The sequence below is a fragment of the Stegastes partitus genome, unplaced genomic scaffold (assembly GCF_000690725.1).
Source record: "Stegastes partitus isolate 25-593 unplaced genomic scaffold, Stegastes_partitus-1.0.2 Scaffold315, whole genome shotgun sequence".
Lineage (NCBI taxonomy): Eukaryota > Metazoa > Chordata > Actinopteri > Pomacentridae > Stegastes > Stegastes partitus.
Window position 1 is genome coordinate 221,658 of NW_007578046.1, and position 14,274 is coordinate 235,931.

Below are 14,274 nucleotides of genomic sequence, written 5' to 3' on the forward strand. Positions count from 1 at the left end.
GTGTGTAAATGCTTTCCTTCTTTGCCAATTAGGATTCCTCCTGTTTAGGCCTTCCTTTGCGAGTTGCTACTGCATGTTTATTGATGTATGTGCTTTTTAATGTTTGATGTGAATAACTGTAACTTGGTGCTGCCGCCGTCTTGGCCAGGGCTCCTTTGAAAAAGAGATCTTGCAATCTCAATGGGACCCACCTCGTTAAATAAAGGTTAAATAATTACTTTGATCACACTTAAAAGTTAGGTTTTTAGCTGATACACAACCTCAAACCCATGCATACACTATGCTTGACTTCATTTGTGCGTGTGTTTAGGTAAGACCCAGGTCATGGGGGAGATTAAGATCGCTCTGAAGAAGGAGATGAAGACGGAGGGTGAGCACTTGGTCCTTGAGATTCTTCAGTGTCGCAACATCACCTACAAGTTCAAGAGTCCGGACCACCTGCCTGGTAATGAAACAAATCCACCTGTGCTCACTGCCGTGCATGTTTGTACACACGGGAAAACGTACATAATGTGGTGACACACAGTAACATGCAGGACGGCTAAGGTTAGCCACAATAACTTATTCATTTATGGTGTTTTCTCCCTTCTGTCAAGCCTCTCGTTGAGGCGCTGTCATATTCAAGAAGCTAAAACGATACATATCATTTTTTACATCACAGCTGCGAAGCCCACACAAACACTTGTTTTGGCATCTGAGACACCACTAAGTGTTCGCCGGTTTTTATAGATGCAGAACAACTGGTACTTTCATTATGTTTCCCAGCCCACATTCCCTGGTAGAGTTTCTACTTCTCCAATAGTATGTACTCCACATATATATCTATTTCTACACACTTGGCTAAAAACAGCATTGACACAGGGGTGGCTCATTGATAAACATGGCTGTTAGTGTGATCTGCAAGGACTGCTACTATGACTAGCAATACATTTCAAGAACAATGTTTGAGGACAATGATGGAAAAGTGGATACAGAACTTCGATGATGCAACAGTGGTTTACAGTTAAAGACGGCTGTATGCATTATTATTTAGACGAACGTCTCTGGTGTGCACCACAAAATCAGACATCTCTCTCCCTCTGTATAACACAGATTGCTGCCCACCTCGCCTCCTCTTGTTATATTTACATCCTAATACCCAAGCTGCCTGCCACTTGTTTGATTTGCATTTGCTTCCAGATGGGACCTGCACACGCAGCTTTATTTCCATAGATAATATATGGTTGCTCTGCAGTGACTCATAACAGTAGCACTTTATTGTTATGATGGCCGTGTGAGAGTTTGAATGATTGGATGTTTCTTTTCTGCATGTCACTGACTAAAACATACCTTTTGCTTGATATGAAATTATAGTTTTCAGTGCAGTTGCAAATTAGGTGTGTGTTTTCATAATGAATGTATGAGTTCCTGCATGAAGGGTTTCATATTGTTTTATGAGCATCCTGACCAAAGGGAGAAAACAATATAGAACACATGACTGATGCAGATGGGCTACATTGGAGGATTTATTGTAAATGGTCTGCGTTAATAAAATGCCTTTTAAACCATAGCTCAGTTCTACAAAGTGCTTTACACAGTGTTCATCCATAAATACACATTCACACTCCAATGAAGCAAGAGCCGCCCATCTGTGGGCTGAAAAAAAACATCCTTATGCTTCCTAAACTATACTGCCATCACAACACGGGGAACAGACATGTTTTTATTGACTAATAAAATGTTATTAAAGTTCTAAGAAAATTATTATTGACAGTAACAATACAAAGACAATATAAAAGCATAAAAAGAGCGATGAACAACCTGCTTTACAAAAAGCTGGAACCTGACACTAAGGCTTTCCCTGCAGATGGCCTCCTCCAGGACTTTCTCTCAAAAATAAGAAATACTCATTACAGTTTGATGTGAGTGTGTATTTGTATCCACAGATCTTTACGTGAAGCTCTACGTGGTCAATATTGCCACCCAGAAAAGGATCATCAAGAAAAAGACCAGAGTGTGTCGTCACGACCGCGAGCCGTCCTTTAACGAAACCTTCCGCTTCTGTATGAATCCAACCGGACATTCGCTACAGGTAGCTAACGTGCACACAAACACAGGAGTCATAGCTGCAGAATATAGACACTCTGTAATCATCCATATGCTGACCAATTAACAATGTGAATGTAGTTATTCACTGGCTTGCCAGGAGGTAGACGTCAAGATTGAACTCACTCTCGTGTGTGTGAATGTGAAGCTAAATGTTTAGCGTAAAGACTGGGAATCAGGAAGCAGCAGACTTGACAAGTAGAAAGAAGAAAGAAACATCAAATTTCTGCTTGATCATTTTTGATTTGCCTGAAATTGTTTATAGCCCTAAAAATGGATATTTAGAAGATAATTGTTCGATTTTAGTTTGATATATGAAATACTTTCCAAGTAAAACACATTTTTATGACACAGTCTTTTATATTTTAAGTATTATAGATGTTTTTTTTTGTTTTTTTTTACATTATTGTAACATGCAACAACAGGTTCAGGAAATATCACTGGCTGACTTCTGCATCATCGACTTTTTTGTTAATGTGTGTTTAAAGATGGGACTTTTCATGAAAACTTCCATATTTTCATAATTCAACTCACTGATAATCAAAAACTATCAGATCTATTGCAGATAAAGTATCAATGGTATGATGAGAAATAACAGTAAAAAAATGTCAGGCTTTTGTCTTCAATAGTTCCTGAGATATTGTCATCCAAATGTAGCCTCAGATTTCAATTGACTGAAAAATGGGTCCATTGGCAATTTCTATCTTAAATTTGGAAAGTATTTGATATATCAATGTAAAATTTCACAGATAACATTTTAAATTTCTGTAGTTTATGATAAAAACAAAAAAACAAAACAAAAAAAAGTTTGAAGCAACTCAGAGGTGATGGAGCAGAAGGCCCCTAATGATTGGAGATGGAACAACCTTTTAGTACATGCTTAAAGTTCAGTTCAATTCAGTTTTATTTATGTAGCACAATTCACAACATATGTCACCTCACAGCGCTTAACGTAGTAAGATGAAAGGGGGAAAGGAGAGAGGGGGAAACAAAACCTCAGACAGAACCAGGCTCAGGAAAGGTGGTCATCTGCCTCAGGGTGAGAGTGGAGATGGGGGCTTGGGGATAGTAGGGTAGCAGATGGAGAGCAAGCAATACAAACAGAACAATAAATATTTTTGGAGGTCGGTGAGGCCAGCAGCTGCAGATCTGGGACGTGAAGCTCCAGATCCAGAGACGTCCGCAGAGAGAACAAGCACAGAGTTAGTGATATGTAATGGTGATGTATAAATGTATGGAAGAAAGAGAAGGGAGCGTCGAGGATAGGAGCTCAGTGCATCACTGGAATCCCCCGGCAGTCTAAAGCAGGGGTGTCCAGTCTTGGTCGTCGAGGGCCACAGTCCTGCATGTTTTAGATGTTTCCCTCTTCCAAAACACCAGATTCAAATGATCAGGATCGTTATCAGACTTCTGCAGAGCTTGATGATGAGCTGATCATTTGAATCAGGTGTGTTGGAAGAGGGAAACATCTAAAACATGCAGGACTGTGGCCCTCGATCACCAAGATTGGACACCCCTGGTCTAAAGTATAACTTAAAACATGTGCTATCTTTTGTGAACGTACTATATTTGCTCAGATACTGAATCATATGACATGCTACTTCTTGTCGTCTTCACACCAGCTGTTCCTGGTGTCCAACGGGGGCAAGTTTATGAAGAAGACCCTCATCGGGGAGGCCTACGTGTGGCTGGACAAAGTCGACCTACGCAAGCGAGTGGTGAGCTGGCACAAGCTGCTCGCCAGCACCGCCCAGATCCACTCATAGGAGGAACTAAAGTCACCCTGAGAGGCAAAGAGGCTTCTGAAATCTACTACTTGGGTTCAACACGTGTAACACTGATCCACTTGTCTCGGGGGTCGGGGCGAAGGGTGGTTTGGGGGAGCGCGAGAGGTAAAATATCTCTTTCTTCAACCTTTGTTTCAGGGCTCAGATAGCTTGAGTTTTTGGAAGATGCCTTCAGATGGTGATTTCTGTAATGTTTGGAGGGAGCAGTGATGTGTTTACAAGACATGAACACATGTTTACAGGACGTACAGTGTACAGTAGTGTAGCCGGGGCTGAGGAGAACACAGGTGCTGAGTTCAGAGGTGAAGCGCGGAATCAACCAGGTATTACACACTTTAATCCACAAACACACACACACACACACACACACGGTTACTTTCGACAACTTTGCACACAGTCATTCACACAGAAGAGAAACCTTAATAGATACAGGGAATGGACACACTTGTAGATTCTAGTTTATTTATTTAGATGTTTTATCCATGAAAGATTCTTTAAAAAAAAACGGGCGCTCCTCATTGCTTTATTATGATCAGCCAGATTTTATTGATTTACAAAGCATTTTGGGAATGAAATATTGAAGACTCTGCTACAGAGGCCTCTTATTTATTTTTGTATTATGATATTAGCCTAGAGTTCTATCATTTGTCTTCTCCTCAATTATTTAAGTACTTTAAAAATCTATCCTGGGAAGGAAGTATATTTTCTAACACACTACCTAGCATTCCAATTCAAGTGAAAAGAAAAATATCAGCAAGCATGTTTTTGAATTTATGAACAAAAACTACTTGTTCCCCACCCTTTCACCTGAGTTTTATCAAATGACAATTATTGTTTGATAAATATGAATATATATTAAATTGGACACTATATATATTGTGCGCATGAGTTTATCTATTGGTATGCAGTGCCACATGTTCTGCACACACATAAAAAAAACACTTCTATGGTTCACTTTGTATATAGTAATAGCTGGATATTAATTTTAACATATATAAATAGATATATAAATATCTTTATCACAGACAATCGAGTCTTGATGATTGTGACTTAGAAGTTTTATTTACCCATGATGCCCCTTAGAATGTGAGACATTTACCATATGAGATTTTTTTCTTTGTGAGATCCCAGCACAGTCTTACGTCCGTCTCGCTTTGGTTCATAAGGGCAGTCGACTCACCAACGCACGCTTTTGTGGTATTTTGCACTTTTTCTGCTTAGAATGTAAAAACCGACATCATCATCATCATCATCCTGCTAAACATTTTTATTTTCAAGGTGAGGAAAGAAGAGAGGTACAATAAAGCAGCATCGGGAGATGTTGTAGCGAACAAAAGACAAACGTTCCAGAAGCTATCCATTAAAAAAAAAAGCACTATTACCATCCTGAGATACCGCTATTGCAGTAGCATGTTAAAGTTTTTTTCATTTGTCTCGATATTACCGTTTATGCGTTAATTTGTCTGTGTCTTTAAAACTCTGTGATGAGAAAAGTGTGCTTGTACGGGGGGTCAAGAAACAGTACAAATGGTTCATTCAACATTTTCAGTCAAACCTCGCAGTGAAACTACACTTAATATCTGAGTGATTTCTATGCAACATCTACTATATTAAAAAAAAACGGCAGCGGCTGCATCTTGACTTGCCAGAAACGTGACACTTGGTCAGGAGAGGAAGCATTTATATTGATTTATTTTAATTTTGCACTGCTGTGTGTTCACGAAATGGTTACTGCTTTAATATTTTTTTACATTTTGATTTAACGTGTGATTTTTTTTGTATTGCTCTTTGAATCTTTTATTTATTGCCTGTGAGACTGTTTTCATATGTTGTATTATATTTGTTTACAGTACATATCAGGTGTACAGGAGAAGAAGAAAAAAAGTTTTGTTTTTATACACAATGTAGTGCTTGTTTACAATGTTTAGAGGGCCTGAAACTCAGAGAACCAACTTTTTTGCCCTTGTGCACGAACACAAACACACATACACATGCGATAAGTGTCAATTCCACGTAGCGATGAATCAAGTTAACGAAAAAAAGAACATTCCTACTCAAACGATTTCCATCTTTTTATGCACTTCCCCTTTGAATGGCTTCATTTTCCATGTGTATGACCAAAAAAAAAGAACATTGTAATCAACAGACACTATACCTGAACTGACAGTAGTTTTGAGGTCAATGTGAGTGGGTTTTTTTGGTTTGTTTTTCCTAATTTGATGTGCTTCATTCCAAGTCCACGCATGTCATTGGCTCAGATGCATTTCTCTTCTTTTAAGTGTTGTCTGTCGAAAAATATCAAGTCTAAAATCTCTCGTTAAACACACTTATACACACTCACACACACACTCACACACACACAGATGCCATCTCTCTATTTCCAACCTTGTAAATACATAGTTTTTTTATGCTGGGGTTTGGGGGAGCAATAGGTCTTTTAGCAGACAAAAAAAAAAAAGAAAAAAAAAGGTGTGTGATCATAGAAGTAAACAGGAAGTTGTTTTTTTCTTTTGATCACTGTACAGCGGATAGACTTGAGAAAGGAGCTTACGTCTGTCTGTAGGGACCCAGATTTACCCGACCCTTTACACCAAACAATAAAAAGTTTACCAGAGTCTAACACAGAAGTCTATCTTAAACAACTCAAGTAGTTGCAGGAGAATTTAAATGTGCTCACACTGGATGTTGCATGTTTCGTTGGTGGTTCATACTATTTTTGTGTCCAGATATTATTAAAGAAAAAACAAGATGGAGGTAGAGGAAGATATAGAACAAAAATGTTATAGAGGAGGAAATTATGGAGAATAAATATTGATGATGTATGCTGACTGTACAAAGATTATGCTTGTAAAACCTGTCTGGTTTTTCACTTGTAAGTAAAACAGAAAAAAATCTACTGTCATGGTTTTGTGATTGTATACAGGAGGTATTGATAAATTATGCAAAATGTGCTGTAAAAATGGCTGTTGCCCCATGTCTAAATATTAAATATCAGTACAAATGAAGCATTGTTGTTGTGCATTGACTTTAACACACACTGCATGTTGCTTTATAGATCACAACACAGTTTTGTTTTTATACTTTCTGATGGGTTTTCTTTCACTTTAAACATCTTCTGGGAGGTTTCAGAGAAGTGACAGAATATAGCCACTAGATGGTGCTGTGTAGATTTTATTTTAACCAGTATTCAGGCAGTGGCAAGTCAATGCTGCATTTAATGAAAACTGGGAACTAGGAATGTCTAATTAGCAACTAGAGAAAAAATAAAAGAAGAAGACCTAAATTGTACACGATTGCAAACTTGTTCACTCATTCACTACCCCACTATCTAATGTTCGCTATGTAGAAAACTTGGTCAGATCACTACTACTTGGATGTAACACATAATTATAAATAGATTCATACACATATTAGTGATTATCTCTGTAGCATAGACACAATGTCTGCACCACAAAGTTGCTATTTTGGGATAATTATTGGCTAATTATTGGAGAGTTTAATTCACATTTGTCGCCACAACATTTTTAAAAAAGTGCACACTTTGTTTACAACATACTCTGACAACAGTAGAACCTCCTACACAAGCATGTTGGAGACTGTAGATGTAAAAATGACATCATGTGTTAATTTTTAATATTGTGAATCAATGTTACCAGTAGCCCTGTGATAGACCGGTGACCTGTCCAGAGTGTCCCCTGCCTTCACCCTAAGTCAGCTGGGATAGACTCCAGCCCCCCACGACCCCAGTGAGGATTAAGCGGTGTATAGATGATGGATGGATGGATGTTACCAGTGCATTTAAAAGCAGTTGTAGCTCCTCCATAAGCTAGCCACATAACATATTTTAAAGCTTATATAAAGCAACTGAATTCTCAAATATGGTTCATGCAGATGTGTAAATAATACCTGCTGCTGTTCAGGCTGATGAGGAGTCTCTGCAAGACAGAGAAACCTGAGCGGTGTTATTATCACCAGGAACTTAAATTTTTTATTTGCATTATTTTTTAAACGAATCTTATTACAATTTCTCGTAAAGATATACCAAAAAAAAAAAAAAAAAAAAGGCAAGGCACAGAGTATGACTGACAATTATGTGCAAACATCAAATTTTAATTAATAATAATTAATTCAAAAATAAAATGTACTAAAAGATCAAGAACATTTAAGCAACATGGCAAATGTTTTCTACAGTCTAATTGGATTAAAATAATAATAATAAAAAAAGATTCAAGCAGGATAAAAACATTTTGAATTCATTTTTAAAACAGCTTAAATCTGGCAGTTTTTTTTTTTCATTTATTTTTATCTTCTTCTTCTTCTTCTTCTAATAAATAACTGAGCTCTCTCTACCTCCACTTCCGCCTTTCTCTCCCAAGTTACCGCCAAACGTATGTAAGTACAACTTTTAACGAGTTTAACGTCTCAAATATCAGACGACATACCTTTGCTCCCTTCTTTGCTCTTCTGTTTCTTCATTTAAATGAGCTATTTGCCTGTTGCTCGAGGTGTATTCGCAGAAAAGCTAAAGTGAACAAAGCTAAAGCTATTTGTTGGCTAAGCTAAGAGTGTGTACACAACCATGGAGGTGTTGTCACTTATGTTGGCTGGTTGGTCCTCTGTCAGACGGTGTGTTGGTGCTTAGATGAAGCCTGTAGGAAGGTTTTTCTGTCACTTGGTCCAGCACCAGGTGTGTGTATAAGCAAAACTCCGGTTGTCATCAGTTCGTGTTTGGCCCACTCGGGATATAAGTTTATTATTCCGGTGACGAGTGGTTAAAGTAACGCGGTTTGGGACATGAAGGTCGGAGGTTCGAGTCCCGTGGCGGCACTGGGATACAGTGTGTGGCTTTATGATTAGCGGTGTGTTTACTCGTGACTTTAATGCCTGTCCATGGTGCCTACATTTACCAGGTGATGCCCTTGATTCCCTCCCAAGAGGTTTTGAAGGACAGTAGCGGTTATATTGACATAATGGAGGTGTAAGTGCAACTTTGCTCCATTTGAACAGCTTCAGAGCTTCAGAGCTGACCTACTTCTAAATGCACAACCATCTTTGACCCACTGACTTTATGAACTGGTATAACAGAGTGAACTGTTACCTGTTATCCTTATTGAATTCAAACACACACACACACACACACACACACACACACACATACATATATGGACAAGCTTTCTAACGCTCTATACTCACATGGTGCTTGAAAGTTTTTGAGTAATTTTTAATTTTCTTTTTTTCTTTACAAATATGACCTAGAACAACATCATATTTGCATTGTCCTATAATCAGCTAAAGAGAAACCAATTAAATTCTTCACTGAACACCTTTGCACTTGACTGCCTGAAAACAAACAAAACAAACAAACAAACAAACAAACAAAAAATCCTATTACCTCCCACACAGCCTGCTACTGGCATCAACGCCCTATCACACTTCAATTTGTTCTATGGCTCTTATCTAGATTGTTTTCTCCTGATTAGATCCTTGCTCGTGTTGTATCTATTCTTAGATGTACGTCACTTTGGATGAAAGCGTCTGCTAAGTGAAATTGTGGTATTATAGAATTGTAAATAAGACAAAAACACAACACTTGGTTATTTATTTATTCAGGAAAACGATGCAATAATATCTGTGTGAGTGGCCAAACCTTCTGGATCAAGCAGCTAAAATGAAGGGGAAGTTAAAGCCAGTTGTTTTCAGTCATCGGTTTAGCGATCAGGTGTAAATGGACATTGTGTTTTACTCAAAGAAGAGTGATCTATAAGAGTCTGAAATGTGTCAGAGTGTGACCAAAAAGACTTGTTAATGCTTATCAGGCTAAAAATTAAAAAAAAGATTACAAACCTATCTGTAAAGGAAAATGTCAGAACACCTGTCAATGAACTGAATCTCAAGAAAAGTGACACAGTTTGTTCTACCAAAGAATGCTTAAAGAAAAACAAGGGTTTTGTTTTGTAATGACCAAAGTCCTGCTCTTCATCCAGTAGAAATGCTGTTGAAGGAGCTGAAGTGAGAAGTTAATGTGAAACGACAACCTCCCAGAGTTGAAGCTGTTCTGTGAGTAGGAATAGACTAAAGTGACACCAAGCTGGTGTGCAGGACTGATCAACAGTAACTGGGAACCCCTGCAGTTGTTGGTTCACTTCAGATACTGAAAGCAAAAGTTCACATATCTTTGCCATTGCAGATATGTAATATATAATGTAATATGTAGTATATAATGCTATTTATTTTAATTTGATTAGCTGATTCTCTTTGTCTATTTTTTGGACGCCTTTTAAAACCTGATGATGTTTTCAATCATATTTATGTAGAAATCCTGAAGATTTCTCAAACTGTCCAGCACCACAGTACAGGTTTGCATTTGAATCACAGCATTTACACAGTTTTGCCAGCAGGTGGAGTCAGAAACCCATGTTGCAGCTTCACCCACTGGTCTGTTTCTGTTGAGGATTCCTTTTGGACATTTGACCTGAAGTATTCCCTCTCCTCATCCGAGAAATAATCCAAAATTATCCAGAATGCGTTTTTATTTACTGATGCATTTTTTTAAAAGGATGTGTGAGACTTATGTATGTGTGTTTACAGACAGTTCGTGGAGGGATTGTGTGTGTCAGCACCTGCTGAATGTTGACTCTGCAGCTGCAGAAACCACCTGCTTCTGCCTGCTGGGTCTGCCACCAAATGAAAATGAGTCGGAAAGTAAGAACTTTTAAATACACACCACCTCAGCACCTTTTTCAGAGAACCGCTATTAGTGTGGGTACGATATAAATATTCAGTCTGTGGATTGTTATTCACTGACTTGTAATCTGCCACCATCCTGGAACCGACTTGCACTCCAAAACATCAGCTACCACTGATTCTATTAAAAGTAGGAATGAACTTGCAGTTATTGGGGAAACATGTATATGTACAGGAGAAATGACTCCACAAGCAATTAAATTAACTCTCTTGAAATTTACTGCTCAGTGTTTAGCTGAGCAATTTTACAGTCTTAAATATTCAACTACTGTGATACAATTTATGCCGTTTAGCCACATTTGCCTATTTCAGCTATGAAGTAAGTATTCACATTTGCAAGTTTATGGGTTTGGCAAAAGTGCAGAATTACAAGTGCCGTGAGGTATTACAAGGTCTCCGTGTCAAAAGATGCACTAGAATTAATGAATTCTATGAAATCATGATCAGGCTGCTAATATGTAGCTCCTCATCGTGTATTTGTGCCTTTAAAAAAAAAAAACAAAAGCATCGAAGCTGACCGGTGTACACTCACCATTTGAGAATACAGTTGTCTAATTCAGTTCCTCCAGATGATTCCCTCTGCCTGCTCTTAAATGGTGATGAACAGATGCAAATCCCTCACATGAGGCCAGATGACGACTAATATAGAGACTCTTCATCGCGGCTGATGATGTGGTGTAATTGTAATCTTTGCATGGACACCTGTTGCAGACTCTATAAATGGCTGTGTTCGCTGTACGGGGCTCAACGAGCATCAGCGAGTCTCGACTGTACTTTTAAATAGAGAAAAACACTTTAAATATAGCAGAGCACTAAGCTCTCGCCGCAAGCTACAGTGTATTCATTAAGTCTGACAGCTGGCTGGTATTCACAGAGTCACAAGGTTTAGGAGAATTATTCACAATTAGAATTCTGCATATTTAAAAGAGGAGCTTAGCATTTGTTGAAATGTGTGTATTTTTTGTCTTGCTGAAGCTGATAAAAGTGTTTTTTTGCTGCTGTTTTTGTATTTTTTTAACCTTCATCCAGACCCGATCTCCTGTTTTCAGTGTCTGTGCTAAGCTAAGCCAAGCTAGGCTAACCGACTGCTGGCTTTAGCGTGATAGTTGGGCAATAACAAACTAAAATAAAGCCCAGCTGTGTTTAAAGGTTGAAACAATAGCCTCTCATTTCTAAAGGTCACTGATGTCCTACAGTGGTTATGCTAAGCTAACAGCCTGCTGAACAGCTTCATATGTAATAGAGCTACAACTAACATTGTCGATTAATCTGCTGATCATTTTCTTAAGGAATTTGTAGTTCGTTTTCTAAAAATGTAACAAAATTGGGAAAAGTGTCAATCAAATTTCAAGATGACGTCCTTGAATGTCTTGTTTTGTCCAACATCCAAAGATATTCTGTTTAAGATGAAGGAGGAACAAAGAAAATGTTCAAGTTTAAGAAGCTGGCATCTGAGATTTTTTTTCCTTTGAAATTTTACACAAACCGATTAAGGGATTGTCAAAATAATTGCTGATTAATGTAATAGTTGATAATTAATTGATAAATCATTGCAGTTTCAATATGGAGCAAACAGATATGAGAGGTAAGTATTAGTTTCTTAGTTTTTTTTTTTTTTGTCTCTGAGCTACTTTAAAATGATAAAATTAGGTATCAAGTTGCTGTAATTTCACCTAATTTAGTACTTTTACCCATGTTTTAAGAGCTTATTTGGGAACTGACTGATGAAAGGTCTCACTACACCTACGATCCTACGGCTGTCTGCATTATTTTTGTGAGAGAATATTGTGGAGCATTTAAGGACGCGGCTTGGTTAACTTCTCGTGTGCTTCTTGCTGAAAACGTTCACAATTTGATCAAAGGACGCCAGCCAGGCTCTCCCCTTCCAGATCCGACTCTGTTGTCCACATTATTCCCCTCCGTCTCCCCCTCCTGTTTTATGTTCCCTGTGTTGTCTTTTATATTCACCCTCTCCATGCCTCTTCTCACTAACTCCCCCTCTGTTTCCTCCCTCTCTGTTTCTGATAGATCCCTCAGATCCTTCACTTCTAAAGACATGTTTGTCTCCCCCCCCCCCTTTTGCCTTCAAAGATGTGGCCTGCGTCAGACGGAGGCCTGGAAACACGCCGCTGTCGCCCTGCGTCTGTGATTCGGTGAGCGGTGATGTGGATCAAAACGACAGATCTGGCGAGGCCACATCAGGCGACGTTGCCAGATGCATCAGTTTATCTACGGAAGACGTGGGTCACACATCCGTCTAACATGATGTGGTCTCCATAGAGGAGTCCAGCTGAGAGGTCAGTTGGAAATATTTGTTCTCTGTGAGGCTTTGTTTATTACTGTAGACGGAAGGACACTGGATAAGAAATGTGATCAAACATATTTAGTCGACCAGTGCAAGGGATATACCAGTCTGTCGCTCAGTTTCGTAAGCCGCCACTCTGTTTCAGACTGAAATATCTAAACCACTTTTAGATCGCCTACTATGAAGTTTGGTACAAGGGTCCACAGAGGGGGAAGCCTAATGACTCTATACGTAGTGGAGGTGGCTGGCGAAAGTTCGAAGTAAAACGAGAAGATCTCCATTCTCCAATCTCCAAAAAAGACGAGTGACCTGCAAACTTTGCAAAAACAAATTTATTTATTTTTTTGACAATTTTACCTCATTTTTTGTGTTTGATGCTTTGAATTGAAAAAGCTTTCGACTGACCAGGTAGACAGGGCTCCAGACTGCGACCTTTTTTTGAGAATGTGTGAGTTAAATTTTCAAGCGGTCGCATTGATGCAAGTGCATGATGATCATGAAGCTCTATTAGTGTTGCTGTAACCGGCACAGGAAGCTGCTGTGTTAACCACAGTGGTGGAAAGTAGTACTTTGATAACTTTGGTGTACTGCGGTATTTACGCTTAAAAATGAGATCTTCTCGTGAAAAACAAAGTGCACCTCCATTTGATGTTTTTCTGCTCATAGAAAAGGGCGCATGTTAAAAAAAAATCACTCTGTGTCATTTTGAACAAATCTGACCCTAGAACACCCTAGTTTACAGTTTTTAAAGTCCGTTTTGGTCGCATACCTGTCTGAGCACACCACCCATGCTAACAGCAGCTACAACAGCCTACTATGTGGGGCGTTTAGGGAACATCAGTCATTTGTCGAGTCTATTGAAAAGAAAATGTTCAGCAAGTCGTATATTTTGCCTTTTATCAGGTGGTAGGTGCGACCAAATGAGAAAGTTGGTTGCACCAGTGTCACCAGTGAAAGAGTTGGTCTGGAGCCCTGGTAGATATAAAGCTAATTGTGTTCCTTCTGATTTGAGCTGTTTCACAGAAATTAAAAACAATGCTGTAAAATGCACAATTCTTGTGTTTTTCTTTTTCTTCATGAAAATTTGTTCTTAATAACTTACCTGGGTAAATAAAGGCTAAACAAAAATGTCTGTTTCAAAACAACAACAAAAAAACAAAACCATGATTAATCGGATAATCGTAAAAATGATTAGTCGATTAATCGTTAGCTGCAGCCTTAACTTAGTGTCGTGCAAAATAGGGAATGTTAACATACTAATTCGCTAAACTGAAATGGTGAATATATTAGATATTTTACCAGCTAAACATCAGTATGTTAGCATTCTGCTCAAAGCCTCATTGTGTCTCTCCA

The 14,274-nt window shown here is 38.5% G+C and overlaps 1 protein-coding gene across 1 annotated transcript in view; it reads left to right on the forward strand.

The window, feature by feature from the left end:
- The window catches only part of pcloa (piccolo presynaptic cytomatrix protein a), a 65,191-nt gene extending 60,721 nt beyond the window's left edge, over positions 1–4,470 (forward strand). Inside the window, exons 26-28 of the mRNA XM_008283497.1 lie at positions 311–445; positions 1,926–2,071; positions 3,708–4,470. Of these exons, the coding sequence (XP_008281719.1) occupies positions 311–445; positions 1,926–2,071; positions 3,708–3,851 (425 nt within the window). The 3' untranslated portion in view covers positions 3,852–4,470. The remainder of the gene's footprint in view (positions 1–310; positions 446–1,925; positions 2,072–3,707) is intronic.
- Positions 4,471–14,274: the final 9,804 nt, after the last annotated feature.